Source organism: Anguilla anguilla, chromosome 14, assembly GCF_013347855.1.
Source record: "Anguilla anguilla isolate fAngAng1 chromosome 14, fAngAng1.pri, whole genome shotgun sequence".
In the NCBI taxonomy this organism is placed as follows: domain Eukaryota; kingdom Metazoa; phylum Chordata; class Actinopteri; order Anguilliformes; family Anguillidae; genus Anguilla; species Anguilla anguilla.
This window is the reverse complement of record NC_049214.1, coordinates 18,644,855-18,659,431: the sequence shown is the minus strand read 5'-3', so window position 1 is coordinate 18,659,431 and position 14,577 is coordinate 18,644,855. Positions and strand designations below refer to the sequence as shown.

General features: G+C 45.5%; 1 protein-coding gene across 1 annotated transcript in view; it reads right to left on the bottom strand.

Moving 5' to 3' along the window:
* sardh (sarcosine dehydrogenase) overlaps positions 1-14,577 on the bottom strand; it is a 42,347-nt gene that overhangs the window by 4,553 nt on the left and 23,217 nt on the right. The window contains exons 14-20 of the mRNA XM_035391251.1: positions 14,289-14,427; positions 13,983-14,096; positions 10,493-10,640; positions 5,921-6,014; positions 2,901-3,063; positions 1,121-1,289; positions 234-369 (exon numbers count right to left, since the gene is read on the bottom strand). Of these exons, the coding sequence (XP_035247142.1) occupies positions 234-369; positions 1,121-1,289; positions 2,901-3,063; positions 5,921-6,014; positions 10,493-10,640; positions 13,983-14,096; positions 14,289-14,427 (963 nt within the window). The remainder of the gene's footprint in view (positions 1-233; positions 370-1,120; positions 1,290-2,900; positions 3,064-5,920; positions 6,015-10,492; positions 10,641-13,982; positions 14,097-14,288; positions 14,428-14,577) is intronic.

Here is a 14,577-nt window from a genome sequence, read left to right as displayed (position 1 = left end):
AAGTATGCAGTGCTGTGATTCTGTAACACAGTAAGTCTGTAACAGGGTGATTCTGTACCACAGTAAGTCTGTAACAGGGTGATTCTGTACCACAGTAAGTCTGTAACAGGGTGATTCTGTAACACGATAAGTCTGTAACAGGGTGATTCTGTAACACGGCAAGTCTGTAACCTGGTGATTCTGTAACAAAGTAAGGCTGTAACAGGATGACTGCACTGCGAGCCTGCACTCACCACTCCCCCATCAGGGTTCCGTATGTAGCCGTAACCGATGGTCTTGTCGATGGCAAAGCCGTATTCTGACCGGCGCAGATGGCCCACGGGCTGGCCGTTCCTGAAGATCGCCTCAAGGCCAAACATTGGTACCTTCCTGGAGTGGAGAACACAATGAGTCAGCTCTGTTAGATAAAACTACAATACCCATCATCCCATCAATAATTTATTGTCTCACTCCTCACGATTATCTAATCATCTCTTACAATCACATGGAAAAGCATATTCTAAGCACCGTTTTCATTCCATACAGACACATGTAAAGAGACAACATATATACATATGTACACATACATATAAACATGCATACATACAAGCATACAGTACATGCATACATATGTATACAAACACACACACACACACACACAGGCATGTACGTACACCTATAAATAAAAACAGGAAAATACAGAAGGATAAAGCACAAGGGTAAAAATAAATACAAAAGTACATAAATAAGTGTATTTGAGAATTAGTACATCACTGGGAAAGAAGAAAAAAGAAAAAGTGTAGTCTCACCTATTTTAGGATTTGAGATTAGAACGCTAATAGTATGTGATCCATATTGATATGTATATTATATAAAAAATAAATTTAAATATTATATATTGTTATATATTACACATCATATATACATGGATAAACACACACGCACAACGTAATATGCCCTGTAAATGGCCACATACATACAAATACATACACCAATGCATACGTGCCTACACATATGCAATAGTAAGTCACATGACTTCGATATGATAATTTTCCCATTTCATCCGTCGAGCTTCCTATGTAGTCCTGCTTTCTCATTTCGGGTGAAGCGGCCCCCTTCAGGGGGGTGAGGCAGCACTCACTCGTCGATGGTGAAGCACACGATGCGTCTGCGCAGCCCGCGCTTCCGCTGGGCCTCCAGCGCCTCCCGTCCCAGGAACGGGATGGAACTCTTCAGCTTACAGGTGAAGGCCAGCCCCGCCTCCAGGGGCGTGTCATCGGGCCGGAGGTCTGCATGCCAGTGCCTGTACCCTAATGATGCAGTTACAGGGACACACACACCAGCCCTCAGTGCACACAAACACAGTCCAGAGCATCTGAACTTCCTTGAGTTAGTCTGAGTGTAACATTGCTGGACCTGATGTTGCACATGAATCAATCTGCTGTGATGCCCCTTTGCTTTGCCCTGGTAAGCATGCTACTGTCTGAGGCGAGCGATGAACTGCATCACGCACATTGGTCTCCTTGTTACTCGCTGCCCAGGGGTAGCTGATGCAGCCTGACTGCGCTACCCTGCGCTGTGTCAGACACATATACACTGCAATTTGTGTTGCTCTGTTTACCTTCGCCAATATCAAATATTCAAAACCATCGCTCAGGATCCTCATCCTTTCCCCCTTTCCAATGAAAGAGAAAATCAAGCTCTCTCTCCAAGAGATGATGTAAGTTTGTGTTGTGTAATCACAAATGGATGGGCAGTGCTTGTATATGAAACAGCTAATAAATAAGCACATCGTGGGGACATCACTCCTTCTTTCAATGCCAGGAAATTAAAAATATTATGAAAAATCACACAGCTAAAGCCACCAGCAGTCTAAGTGTCAGTTTGGGAACAATATTGGCTGCTGTCAAAGCAACCAATCTGCATTGGCAGACAGATCCCTCCCAGATTCTGACAAAATATTTTTAGCAAGCAACACCTGTGTTTCAAGAGCATGAACCAGTTGAACCGAAGGCACTTAACTGTAGTGCTGTTACAAATGTATGCAAAAAGGGAACTCAATTTAAAAGACATAAAAAAAAATTAATTGCAAGACCTTCATTTTAGACAATGTCCAGCTGAATACAAAATTTTACCATCTTAAGAACTTGCAGCAAATCAGCCATAACACAAAGAAACAGATCCTTCTTGCGGGTGACAGGTCCTGTGTGTATTTTGAATTGCATGTGTGTAAAACAGACATTTTAATGTATAAAATAAATTACTGTTCCACATAAGCAGGTAATTTTGAGAAGGCAGCGGCACAAGCTACAATTGCTATATTTCCAATATAACAACCGAACAAGAGAAACCCCACTCGACAGAACAATAAAGAATGGTATGTAGGAATAAAAGGATGCACTTGCCTCAGGACAAAAAGTGACGGAATCATTAATGCATGTATTAGTTATCTGTTCACTCTAATAACTAATGAGATAATGAGAATATAATTCAATATTATCCGTATATTAACGCTAATTCATTAACGTGTGCCTTTGAATATTAGGAACTCTCACAGATATTATAATAATACATCAAATCTCATGACATTTGAAGGAGTGGTCCACCTCTAAGCAAAGACAGATGACCCCCCGCGGTCAACTAAATCATATTCTGCTATGACAAGTGGGAAACTGACCCCTGTCTCTTTATTCCACTGAACCTGCAACTTCTGTCTTTATTATTTATGTTGAGCAAGCGCACTTGACCTTTCCTGCAGTGGAGGCTGAGCTGGCCCAGCTGAAGGCTCTCTGAATTCAGCAGAGAAACAGACCTCTGCCATGAAACTCCCCACGTCCTCATCACCCCCCAGTGATAGATAAAAGCCCTGAACGGAAAACCGGTCCTTTGGGTGTGGAGCGTCGGTAAAGGATGCCGCTGACCTTTCTCGATGCTGAGGGAGTCGATGGCCCGGTAGCCGGCATTGCAGATCCCGTACTTGGCACCCGCGGCCATGACAGCCTGGTAGACCGGCACACAGGAGTCCCGGGGAACGTGCAGCTCCCAGCCCATCTCGCCCACGAAGGACAGACGCATGGCACGCACCTGCGGAGGGAGGGGGTCCCGGGACAGGACAGAGACACAAACGCACAGGAGGGAGAGAGTGAGGACGCCAGAATGCTTGATATCCCAAAAAAGTGTAACAGGATAAGAACAGACACCCAGAGACTAAAAGCTACATGCATTAACCCCTGACTTCTGTCCCTCAGTTGAATGATTGTGCATCTTTGAACCAAGAGTAGAAGGAAAAAAATGAAATCAACCTTTCTTTTTGTCTTTTTCTTTTTTATTATACCTGAAGCGAAAGTAAACAAACTAAAGAGTCTGTGTGAAATGCTTCTAGAAAAAAACTGTTACCTGTTGGTTGTTGATAAGACGATAAGCCAATCAGCACCAAGGTACAGCTTCCATGTCATCATATGTTCATCCAATATATTTTTTCAGAAAGTCGTTTTTTCCACAAGCATTTCACGCAGCCTCTGAAGCATTATTGCTTACTACCGCATCAGGTATAAGCCAAGAGAAAAATACAACACCACACGGTGGCGACAACTGTTATTGCATCCAATAATTATTGTTGCGATATATCGCCCAGCCATACTGACAGCTCCACTCAAACAAGAGTTCCTCACAAAACCACACTGAGGAAGTACCAGGCAAGTCTCTGATACGATTTTCACAACCTGCCCCAGGACTGGATGGGGACGAGGGCACGCGAGGGACAGCAAGGTGTGACCGGGCCTGGTTACCCCTGCGTGAGCTTGACCGTACCTGGTCAGGGGCCTGGTTACCCCTGCGTGAGCTTGACCGTACCTGGTCAGGGGCCTGGTTACCCCTGCGTGAGCTCGACCGTACCTGGTCAGGGGCAGATCGCTGACTGTATTATGCTGAGGGCTTCTCCAGTGTTTTATAACTCAGCATCAGGAGCCATATGCTGTAAATTCGGGCTCTATTGATTTCACATCCCTCCTCCGCTCTTCCCAGCAGCCTTCACTGCCCCTCCCACCCTGCGTTCCCACAAACAAATGCTGCCCAAATGGCCCTTTTTCCCCACAAGCATTGGAGGTTGGACTGAGTGAGAATTTTTGTCTGGGGCTAATAAACAGAACGCCTGCATTACTTTGTACATTCCAGGGAGGCTTTCCAGAACAACAGTGTGTGACTGAGCTTACATCATTAAAGAATTGGGTTTTGATGATCCTTACATAGGGTCCATACATTGTACATCTTACTACTTCTGGTGCATTTCAGCACCTGCTGAGCTCACAGTGATGCACAGTGCTACAAAATTAGGAATTCTTTCTTAGCTTCTTTCTACATCTAAGGATCTAAATTTGGAAATAGAGGGACAACAGACAGTATGAGGGAGAGACGAAGAGATGGAAAGGGATTGTAATAAATACAAAACATTAAAAAGATATTTTGAGAGTCAAAGGGAGAGCCTGAAAGAGAGAAAGAGAGGGGATGCGATGGTAGAGACTTGAGAAAGCTGCAGGCCTCACAGGAAGTCAAGCAGACCATCTGTCCAGCGTGGGCACCCACAGGTCTCTGAACACATGGCAGGACACTCTGGGGCTCAGTGCAGATGTAGGCCAAGGCTCGCACACGCACAGCGGTCTGAGCTCAGAGAACTCCCTGTGCCACCATGCTTAAATGCACTTTCCACAGCATACACTTTTTATGAGATGATCCAGAACCACGAACATCTGAGCCTTCACCTCGAGTCTCTCAAAAGCACATCTTAGCTCACCGCACATTACGTCATTAAAAATATGTCCCTTGTTAAGTCTTCCCAGTTCAGTTATGCCAGCTGAACCCACAAATTCAACATTTCTCTGATGCACTAAACCGTGACACAGTGACCATAATATACACTAGAGGCCACACAGTGCTACAGGAGAGCTAGCACCACTGAGAATGAGAGATGCATCTCTCAAAGATGATGACTGGACATTTTTGTAACAAGCTAAGCCAGTGCTAATGGCATAACCCAGACCTACAGCAAACTTGTGATCCTTAGACTACACGGTACAGCTTGTTTTCATGGGAAATACCTTTACCCAGATGCTTGTTATCCCAGCACAGTTCACTCACTAAACAAACCCTTCAGATCAAAATCCTTGCATTTGCTACATGCAGCAACCAATTTACATAGACATAGGCAACAATACATGTATCACAAGAGCTTTTGACAAATATGCCCATCAAAAATTCATAAAAATTAAACTCTGACTTGTGTCAGCGAATCCCTGATCTTCAATCCATTGCCGTTAATCATAAATCTACACTACTTCCCATGGCTAAGTAAGTCTACTCTCTTCAGACCTATCTTAATCATTTAAGGCATCTGCCAATTAAAAAATAGGCATCCATTGTACAGATCAAGCAGTGAATAAACTGAATTCACTCGCTACAGTACCCCCTATCACTTTTAATTAGCATCACTGGAAGCGGCTGCAATCAACTGAAGCTCTAAGGTTCAAAGATCAATAGTTCACGTACAGTATCTTTTCAAAAAGAAAAATGTAAATATCTTCAGGGAGCAAGATCAATTGGAATTAATCAGCGCCACTTGCCCCTGCCACTGCTCATGTGATTAGACACTGGCTGCTGATGGATCTCAGCCTATTAATTAGCAAAGAAGATCTGAGGAGTTCAGCGAGGACTTAATGTGCAAACGGGATTCTGTGTGTGCGTGTGTGTGTAAGCATGTGTGTGTATGTGTGCGTGCGTGCGTGTGTGTGTGTGCATGTGTGTGTGCGTGTGTATATATGCGTGCGCATGTGTGTATATATGTGTGTGTGCACACACATGTATGTGAGTGCGTGTGTGTGTGTGTATGTGCACGTGTGTGTGTGTGTGTGTGAGTGCACGCACGTGTGTGCTTGTCAGAGAGACTCACCTCATGTCCAGCAGCCTTCACCAGCTTGTGTGTAGAGAAAGGGAAGGACTCATTACTCAGGTCTGTGTCCAGCAGCTCCTGCAGCAGATCACGGCTACAGACAGCCAGACAAACGGCAAGCGGCACATCAATCAGGCGTTACTGCAGCCGGCCGTGCGGCACTGTTCTTCACCTCATTTCTGCTCACCAGTAATGCACTCTGAAGGACACGCCACTGATTCATTACAGCGGCAAAGGGGACCAAAGCAAGTAAAACCTGATACGTGTTTTTACAAACCAAGTAACTTTAGCGGACAGATCAAAGTTCACCTCACACACATGAATATGGATTTATAAGCAAATGTGTGTGTCTGATGTGGTGGGGGTGGGGTGGGATATGGCATCAGTAGATCAACTGTGTTGCCACCAATGTTAAAAGCAAACCTACACCCTAGCAAGTAAATACAAACTAAATTTTTCATTTTGGAACTAGGGCCTGGACGCAGCTACTCTCCTCATCTGGTCTTAGAGGATGTGTGACATCATTAAGGTTACGCCTGCAGTCAGAGGAGACAGCCGTTCCCTAAAACCATTGGCCGGCACAGATGAGCACTCATCCGTCGCCAAAATAATGTTCTTCCCCATTTCAGCTGCTCACTTCAGCCAATCAGCATAAATCCCCCCCCCCCCCCCCCCCCCCCCACCCCCCATTCGCCCCTGACAGGGGGCATGTACATCTCTGCAGGCAGAGGCGGAAGCAGCGCTGCCGCGGGACGTCCCACCCCTTTATGTGACCCGACAGAAGCAGCCTACGCTGTCTGGGTCTGGCAGCTCTTCTGCACTCTGCTCCTGGCAGTCCCAGAGCCAGAAGCCTCTAAGTGGCGGACGCTAGCAGAACAGTCTGTAACAGCTGCACTACATTAGCAAACAGGGAGAACAAAAACAGAAGGAGGCCATTTAGACCTGTTACCTTTTTATCGCAATTACTAAAGTTGCTATGCAATGACGGTGTAAGCACATAATTTGTTAAAAATGCCTACTAGAACCCCAGCAGGGAAAACTATATCTGCATCCATCCTACACTAGCATCCAAGAAAAAGTAATGGGAGCTTTGGGTGTGATATTCATAAGCACTGGTCTGGTTTACCTAACTCTCATGACCTGGGTAAAGTGATCCCCTGAATATTCAACCACAATTAAACTTTTTTACTCAGTACTTTAAAATGATTCTGAATCAAAATTATGTCAATGTGAAATTAATGAAAGATGATAAGTGTTGTACTCCAGACAGAAGCCAGCGGGGCGTGGTTGTTAATATGATACGAACCTACAGATGGGATGTAAAAAATGCTGGATGGGTGTGAGTTTGTGGTCTAGGGTACAGGTGTAGAGGTAGGCCCAAACTCTCTCTGGAGCGATTAAGAGGAAACCAATTCACTGCAACAAATGCACCACTCAGCTCACTAGACAGAGGAGGTCAAGAAACTGTGTAAATTCAGAGTGTGTGAGCATATGGTGTGTGTGTGTGTGTGTGTGTGAGTGTGTGTGTGTGTGTGTGTGTGTGAGTGAGTGTGAGTGAGGGAGACAGAGAGAGAGAGAAAGTGCGAGAGAGAGAGAGAAGATGATTAGCAGCTCAGATTACCTATTCTTTCAGCCTTCCTGCACAGGTACAGAGAGCACCTCGTAATGAGCTCACTAATACCAGAGACTCCAGAGCCTCCTGAGTCCTGAGCCAGGCTAACAGACGCCAGCGCGCACGCCGGCTCTCAGCGCCGGAGGCCAGACACGCGCGGCCTGCAGACCTCTTCACAAAAAACCAAACCGCCTCACAAACCGAGCCGTCAGAGAGAAACCGCGGGGAGCGGCCATGTTAACGGGCTGCAGAGACAGGTACGGGGACAGCCGCGGCGTGCGCTGCGGAGGCGACGCCCGGGCCCGCGGCTCTCCGTGATTAACGATGCGCTTCACAGCCAGAACCAGCGGCCCTTCAGCCCTCTGTCCAGGGACGCAGGCCCTCGCGCAGCAAACGCATGAATAATGCGCCTGAGCAGTCCCTGCCTGCGCCAGCGCCGACTCCAAACACACAGTGACACCGCTCCGTTTATATATTCATGTGCGGTTTCGGAACAAGCTTTCGTGCCGCGCTCTCATGTCACATTAGCCCTCCCGCGTCAAAAGCCATTACTATTATTTACACAGCCATTCCAGTTTGTCCGCCACCGACAAATGTAAGTAAAGTGACAAGAGGCCCGCGGGAGGAAAAAAAAGCCTCTGAGCTTTCATGGATCCCCTCTGCCACAATCAGTCCAATTTATGCTCACATTGATTGGGCAGGAAACCGTTTCCACACCACGGAGGAACATTTTGCTGTATTTAGTACTGAGACCCACACACTTGACATGCAAGATAAAACAGATACAGCAATTACACGCTATCAAATTACTGTGGAAATAAATACTGCCAACGTGTAATGGGACGAGCTCTTTCCCTCCAGTAAGAACCAGGAAAGCAGAATATAAGAGCCTTTTTACACTCACTCACAGCAAGGATAAATCTCAAAGCTCAGCACATTGAGCTGTGTTTGAAATTCAGATACATTTAGATGCAAAGGCAAAAGTTAGATCTGAGCAGATCAGACATTTTAACATTACCCCTCTCCAGAGATGTGGAAATTTTAAATAGGTACATTTCAGTAAATGTACATTTCTGATGAGCTAGCAATAAATCCATCAGAAATAAAGATGAAGCTGCTTGAGACAAACCGACCCACACACACACACACACACACACGCACACGCACACACACACACGCACACACACGCACGCACATACGCACACACGCACACACACGCACACGCACACACACACTCATTTCCTCAATACCAATGCGTTATTGTCCGCAAACTACATTAAGTAATGCATTTGGAAAGTCATGCCTAGACCTTTTTTTTAATATATGGCAAATACATTTTAAATATTCTTCAACAGTGAATAAAATATACTAGAACCATTATAGTTGAAAACTACTGAACAAAGCTAATGTTAGAATTTGTGATTCTGGCTGAAAATTGGGGTTGATTCTGTCGAAAGAGATGTGATTTTGAGCAGCATTTTTACACGCGGGGACCTGTTGGTCAAAATGGCAATGACAACACACATCCCAAGGCACATTAACCAATTTGAAACCAAAAAACTGATCGCAGTTTGTTTCACACCTAGGTAACACATTAAGGTGGTGTGCATGAGACTGTAATTTCAATGTCACATCTAACACAAACGCTGAGACTATGATGTGAATTTCAATAATTTAAAGTCATGCAGGTAAATGTGCTGAGGCATCACCAGGGACTGTGAAAAAGACCTGAATATTTCTAAGTACTGAGTGTTCCGTCCAAATTTTAATCCAGGACTGTATGGATGGACAATGTCCAGCTTTGTACAACTAACTATAAAATTTCTCCTATTCAAATACAGACTTTAATAATGACTTATTCAACTTATAACAAGCTCCAAATAGAAATGCATGTAAATTCCTAACAATGTTTCAGACTACACCTAGGACTTTAATGACTGCTGTCTAATGCCAATACTATGACCATTAGAGACAAGGCCTTTAAGACAGTCTTCCAGTGTTTGGCTGCATCCAGGGGTCTGGCACTCAATTCAGACCTTGTTGGCACTGACTGTAGCCAGAAGCCCCACAGGGCGGCTCATTACTGGCTGCACTGTTGCCTAGAAAGGGAGGGAATCACTCAGTGGCGAAGGCTGTGTCGTAGTGCACACCAGCGTCCCTACTGCAGCCAGCACGCTGTACAGGAAGTGTACTCCTCTGATATAATGAGTGTGGGAGCTCACCTGCTGGTGGGCTGCAGAGTGAAAAGAAGCAGACTGCCTATGATAAAGGGCAAATAAAGGTCAGCTGGAGGGAATGGGCCATGCTTAGACTGCTCCACATGGCAGTGAAAGAGAACAGACCAGCCGAGGCTAGTGTAGACCACGTTCCTTCAGATCCAGAGTTCCACCGAGCCTGTCTGCACACTGTGAGCCTCTCAGCCGGCCCGCCTTTTACATCACCTCCTACAGGGGTCAGTGAGATCCCACAGTGGTGCAATGAGCACCTCACTCACACCCCTGAAGGGGTAGGAAGGGGTAGCAGGGCTGAGGGCTGATTTGTCCAGCTGCATAACAATATATCAAGCGCTAAATCCTAAAGCACATCCGCTAATTTTTCAGAAAAAAAGCAAGCACCTTCGCCAGTTGTAAAACAACCCAAAGAAATGCTTGAGGCCAGGGATCAGCACGCCCCCTGGCTTTCTGTGCTAGTGCTGCAGGTTGTCCTATTGTTCCAGGCCTGTAGCCCTTTGTCCTATAGCTCCATATGGCAGCGTCCCTGGGGAGCTGAGGCCCACACCTTGGCCATGTGCTACAGTCACAGCCACTGTCACCAGCCAAACAATGACAAGGACAAGTGTCCTCCAGCGCAGCCCAAAGAGAACACACACACACACACAGTGTGAGCCGCAGGCCAGCAGCACCAGGGCTGGCGAGAGAACCACAGATTTGCGCGGGGCAGAGCGGTGCTGGGCGGCTCACCTCCTGGGCCCCTGGATGCTGACCATGCCCATGTCCTCAGAGCGGTCCAGCAGCTGGCAGCGGAGGCCCTCGTTCTGCAGCACGGTCTGGATGTGGCACCAGTTCTGCTGCGCCACACCCCCTCCTATTGCCAGGTAATAGCCATCACCTTAGAGAGGGAGAGAGGGAGAGAGAGAGAGAGTGCATAAGAGAGAGAAATAATAAAAAATAAAATCATTTTGACAAACCCATGTTATTTAAATAATATTTGTAAAGGCAAAAAATAAGGCACAAACCAAATAATAAAAAAGACTTTACCTTCATATGGCATATGCACCGTACAGTAAGCAACATGTCTAAGGCTGTCCATATTACGGCAAAAAAGTGTGAAATCCCTCATTTTCCACCATGGAAACAGCTTTGTCTGCAAATCACTTCGTCTAAGAAACATTGATGCTGTGTGAAAGATGAGTAACAGCTAGAGCTGCAGCCACAGGAGCAACACGCCGCTCTATCTCAGGCTGCCGCTCACTGAGGGGCCCCTCCCCCAGCGCCGGAGGGCCGCTCCTACACAGGAACGCTCCCCTCCCTGGCCCCTTCAGCGCCTCCGGACTCTCGGATATAAGAACAATCAGTAAATTTACACTAACGTGGCCAATGAATTATTGAGTTTGTGTTCACGTGAAAGGCACTCAGCCACATAGCTAGGATTACAGGCAGGAGCCCCTGTGTATGTTCCTGGGGGTTTGGGGAGGCACACAGCACAGCCAGTGCTCCTGTACTTTCCACCTCTTTTCACACGATTCACCCGAAACGCTTCCAGCAGCCAGCACACTCACACGGAGGCGAACACGTCCCGTAGCCTCCGAGAATGCTGCGCTAACACACCAAACTCATCCAGCCATCCTGTTTAAGAGCCCACCATCATTCACCGCCCCATCCCACCATCACCATCTGCTTCATCTGGCCCACTCGGACCGAAGGATCGATGAGCGTAACCCTTAAAAACAGCCCTGCGGTCACTCTTATGATGGAGCACGGGCGTCTGTGCACATGCCCTATCGCAGTAAAGACCAACGGCAAATGCAAAGGCTCTCACAGTGAAAAAAAAAGAAAAGCACACTCCCTTCACATCTTCCTACTCTGCCTGCTGAAGTCCACACACTCTTACGCCTTATCACCACTCAGTTGCCATAACAACCTTAAATATTTCAGAGTCCTCAAAGGGCGCTTGGTTGCTGCTTCAACAGTCAGATAACTCAAGGTTGTTTTGTGAAAGGGATGGAAATATATAAAAGTGAGGCAAAAGAATCAGAGCGAACTCTATCTGTAACAGCACTTCACCGGATAAGTTTTCTGCTGGTGATCCATGCTATCTCATTTCACAGATTAGTTTTAATACCAGCCGCACTCTTGGCAAATTATGAAACTTTAAAAGATTATTTTGCTCATTTCCTGTGATAACGGTATGCATTCCAATCCTTCAGTGTCACAACCATTAGTAGTATTCCACAAAGTAATGGCAAATCAACAAAAAAACTCAGCTAAATACAACATGTTTATATCTAACCATGAGAGTTAAGAGATGTTACATATTTGGGAATACAAATTGTGTTGAAAATATGAAATTAAGTTATGATGTACATAAAGGTGCCAGAATTCAAATTTATTTTCATCACCAGCACAATGGTACTGCTTTCTAGTTATGATGACACACCTGTGAATTTTCTGTTTATGTAAAGCATCTTTCTGACAGTATCTCAAAAAGCACTATAAAAGATAAATGGAATTGAATTGAGTAGGCAGATCATTTATAAACTGCTATGCATTGTGCAGCTTGCAGATAAGAAATCCTTATGTCACCTTTGATTGGGCTCACAGGTGCAAAACAAACACTGTCAAATAATTAAAATTATCCTAATCTTGCTGGCAAATGTGATCCAAGAGGTCCAATTTAATTTACAGTCAATGCTCAAATTAATCCAGGCAGGTTCCTAAATCAAGATTGAGTTGAAAGTAGTTCAGCACTTGCAAATTCAGCTAGTTACTGGACTGCAAAATAATTTTGCACGAGGAAATTATTCGGTTCAGAGAATCTTTAAGAGCATCTCACATACTTACAGAGATATGTATGAGGAAAGTGGAACCACATCAGGATCAGCAGCACATACAAATCAAATGGGGCAGCAGTATATACATATATGTGTAAATGTGGCATGAATGCAACAAGAACAGAAGTCCTCCACATGGTAGGTCTGCTAAAAAGCAGAGATAATTACCATGACCATTATCCTGGAGAGGAGGAAAATAACACCAAAAAAATGTGACCAAATTATCACCAAAAAATTCCCCTAGGCAGGAGAACTAAGGAAGAACAAGCAGGTCCTAAGCACCAAAAACCAGTGAAATGCATGTATTGAGAGTAACAGTTATTGTATTTGAGTGTGTGAGTGTCAGCTTGGGGCCTGCTCCTTTTTGGGGATAATACCCAAATTCAATTAGTTTCACACAAGACACGTCTTTCACTGGCAGGCTTGACTTCCTCTATGAACTCCATCCTGAAGGGCTGGACAGAGCCTATGTCAGTTCAGAGACTGCTGGTTGTTGAAGAAAGGTCCACAGTGAGGGTGCACAGGATTAGCCGTGCCACACTGAGTAGCTAACAGCTGTGTCCTTTGCTGAGGACCTCATTTGCAAAGTCAATTGTTTTGTTTTTAATTTGTGAAGATGCACTTATTTTCTAATGCCCTTCATTTTTCTCCCCAATTTGTTGTTCTCAATCATATTTATCTGCGCTGATTGCCACAACCTCCACTCCCACTCGATCTGGGGGTCACCCTGTGGAGGCTGCTGGCCACGGTCAGCACTGGCTCTGTGAACGGCTGTCAGGGGAAAGTAACCCAGGCACACTTCTCTAAATGGGAGACTGGTCCAACATTTGAAAATAAGTGCAGTGTTGACTAACTGCGATGACCTGCGAAGATGGCGATCTTTGTGTTGGGCCCAAGCCCAGTATATCATTTTTAACAATTGTCCATTAAATTTCAGTTTCAGTTAAAAGGTATGTCTCCCTTCATTTCATCAAAAAAATACGGTCCAAGACGGATTTAAAGATGATAATCAGATTCACCCTTGGCCGACATCAGCTGCTCAAGAGTGTAATCATTCAGGGACAGTGGGGACAGATGGATCTTAATTTGTGAGGAAGCATCTGGCATAAAAATCAACCAATGTAGCATATTTATGAAACTAACTGAAATGTGATACTGGTCTCAAGAGACATCTAGTAGGAGCAAGTGTTTAGGACTCTGTATACTGTATGATGTTCAAAAATTAAAATCAGGATTGGCGCTGATTCATCTGTATGGCCCTGTTGTAAACAGCATACTGCAGACTGACGGCAAGCAAGATGGGACATTAATCACTGCTCTGTACCCTGCATCTTTCTGGGACATGGCCCACCACTCCCTGGCCTGCCAATCACTGCTGAAACAGTTGCAGTTAAACTCACCTTCAAATTTGGGTGTCAGAGGTGAGTGGGTGGAGCCTGGTTCAATGCGGCTGACTGTGAGGTCACTCTCGACTCCTCCCTTCTTGTTCAGCATGCAAGTATAGACCGTGGAGCCTGGAACACAGTTTAATCCAGATGGACACATCAGCTTCAATCATCAGTCACTCTTTGGGAAGGTATCAGTGTTTATTTAAATTAGACAATGTGTGTGTGTGTGTGTGTGTGTGTGTACACGCGAGCGTGTGTATGGGTGCACGTCTGTGTGTTTAAACTGAGAAAGCATGTGAATGCTACATCTGAACTCACCCACTCCTTTGTTGACATCTGCAGAGAAAAGCCAGTCTGCTGCCTTTTTGGAGTCTGGCCCAACCAAGTAGAACTTGCCAAAGTAGGACATGTCAAATACAGCCACTGCATTCCTACAGGTCAGACACTCCTTCTTTATCTGAGAGACAGACGGAGCACATACTCAGTCAGCATGCACATACTCACTGTGTCTCCAATTCAGAATGCACTCACACACACGCACTCACCCATGTACATGACACACATACGTACACACACACACACACACACACAGCCACACGCACGTACA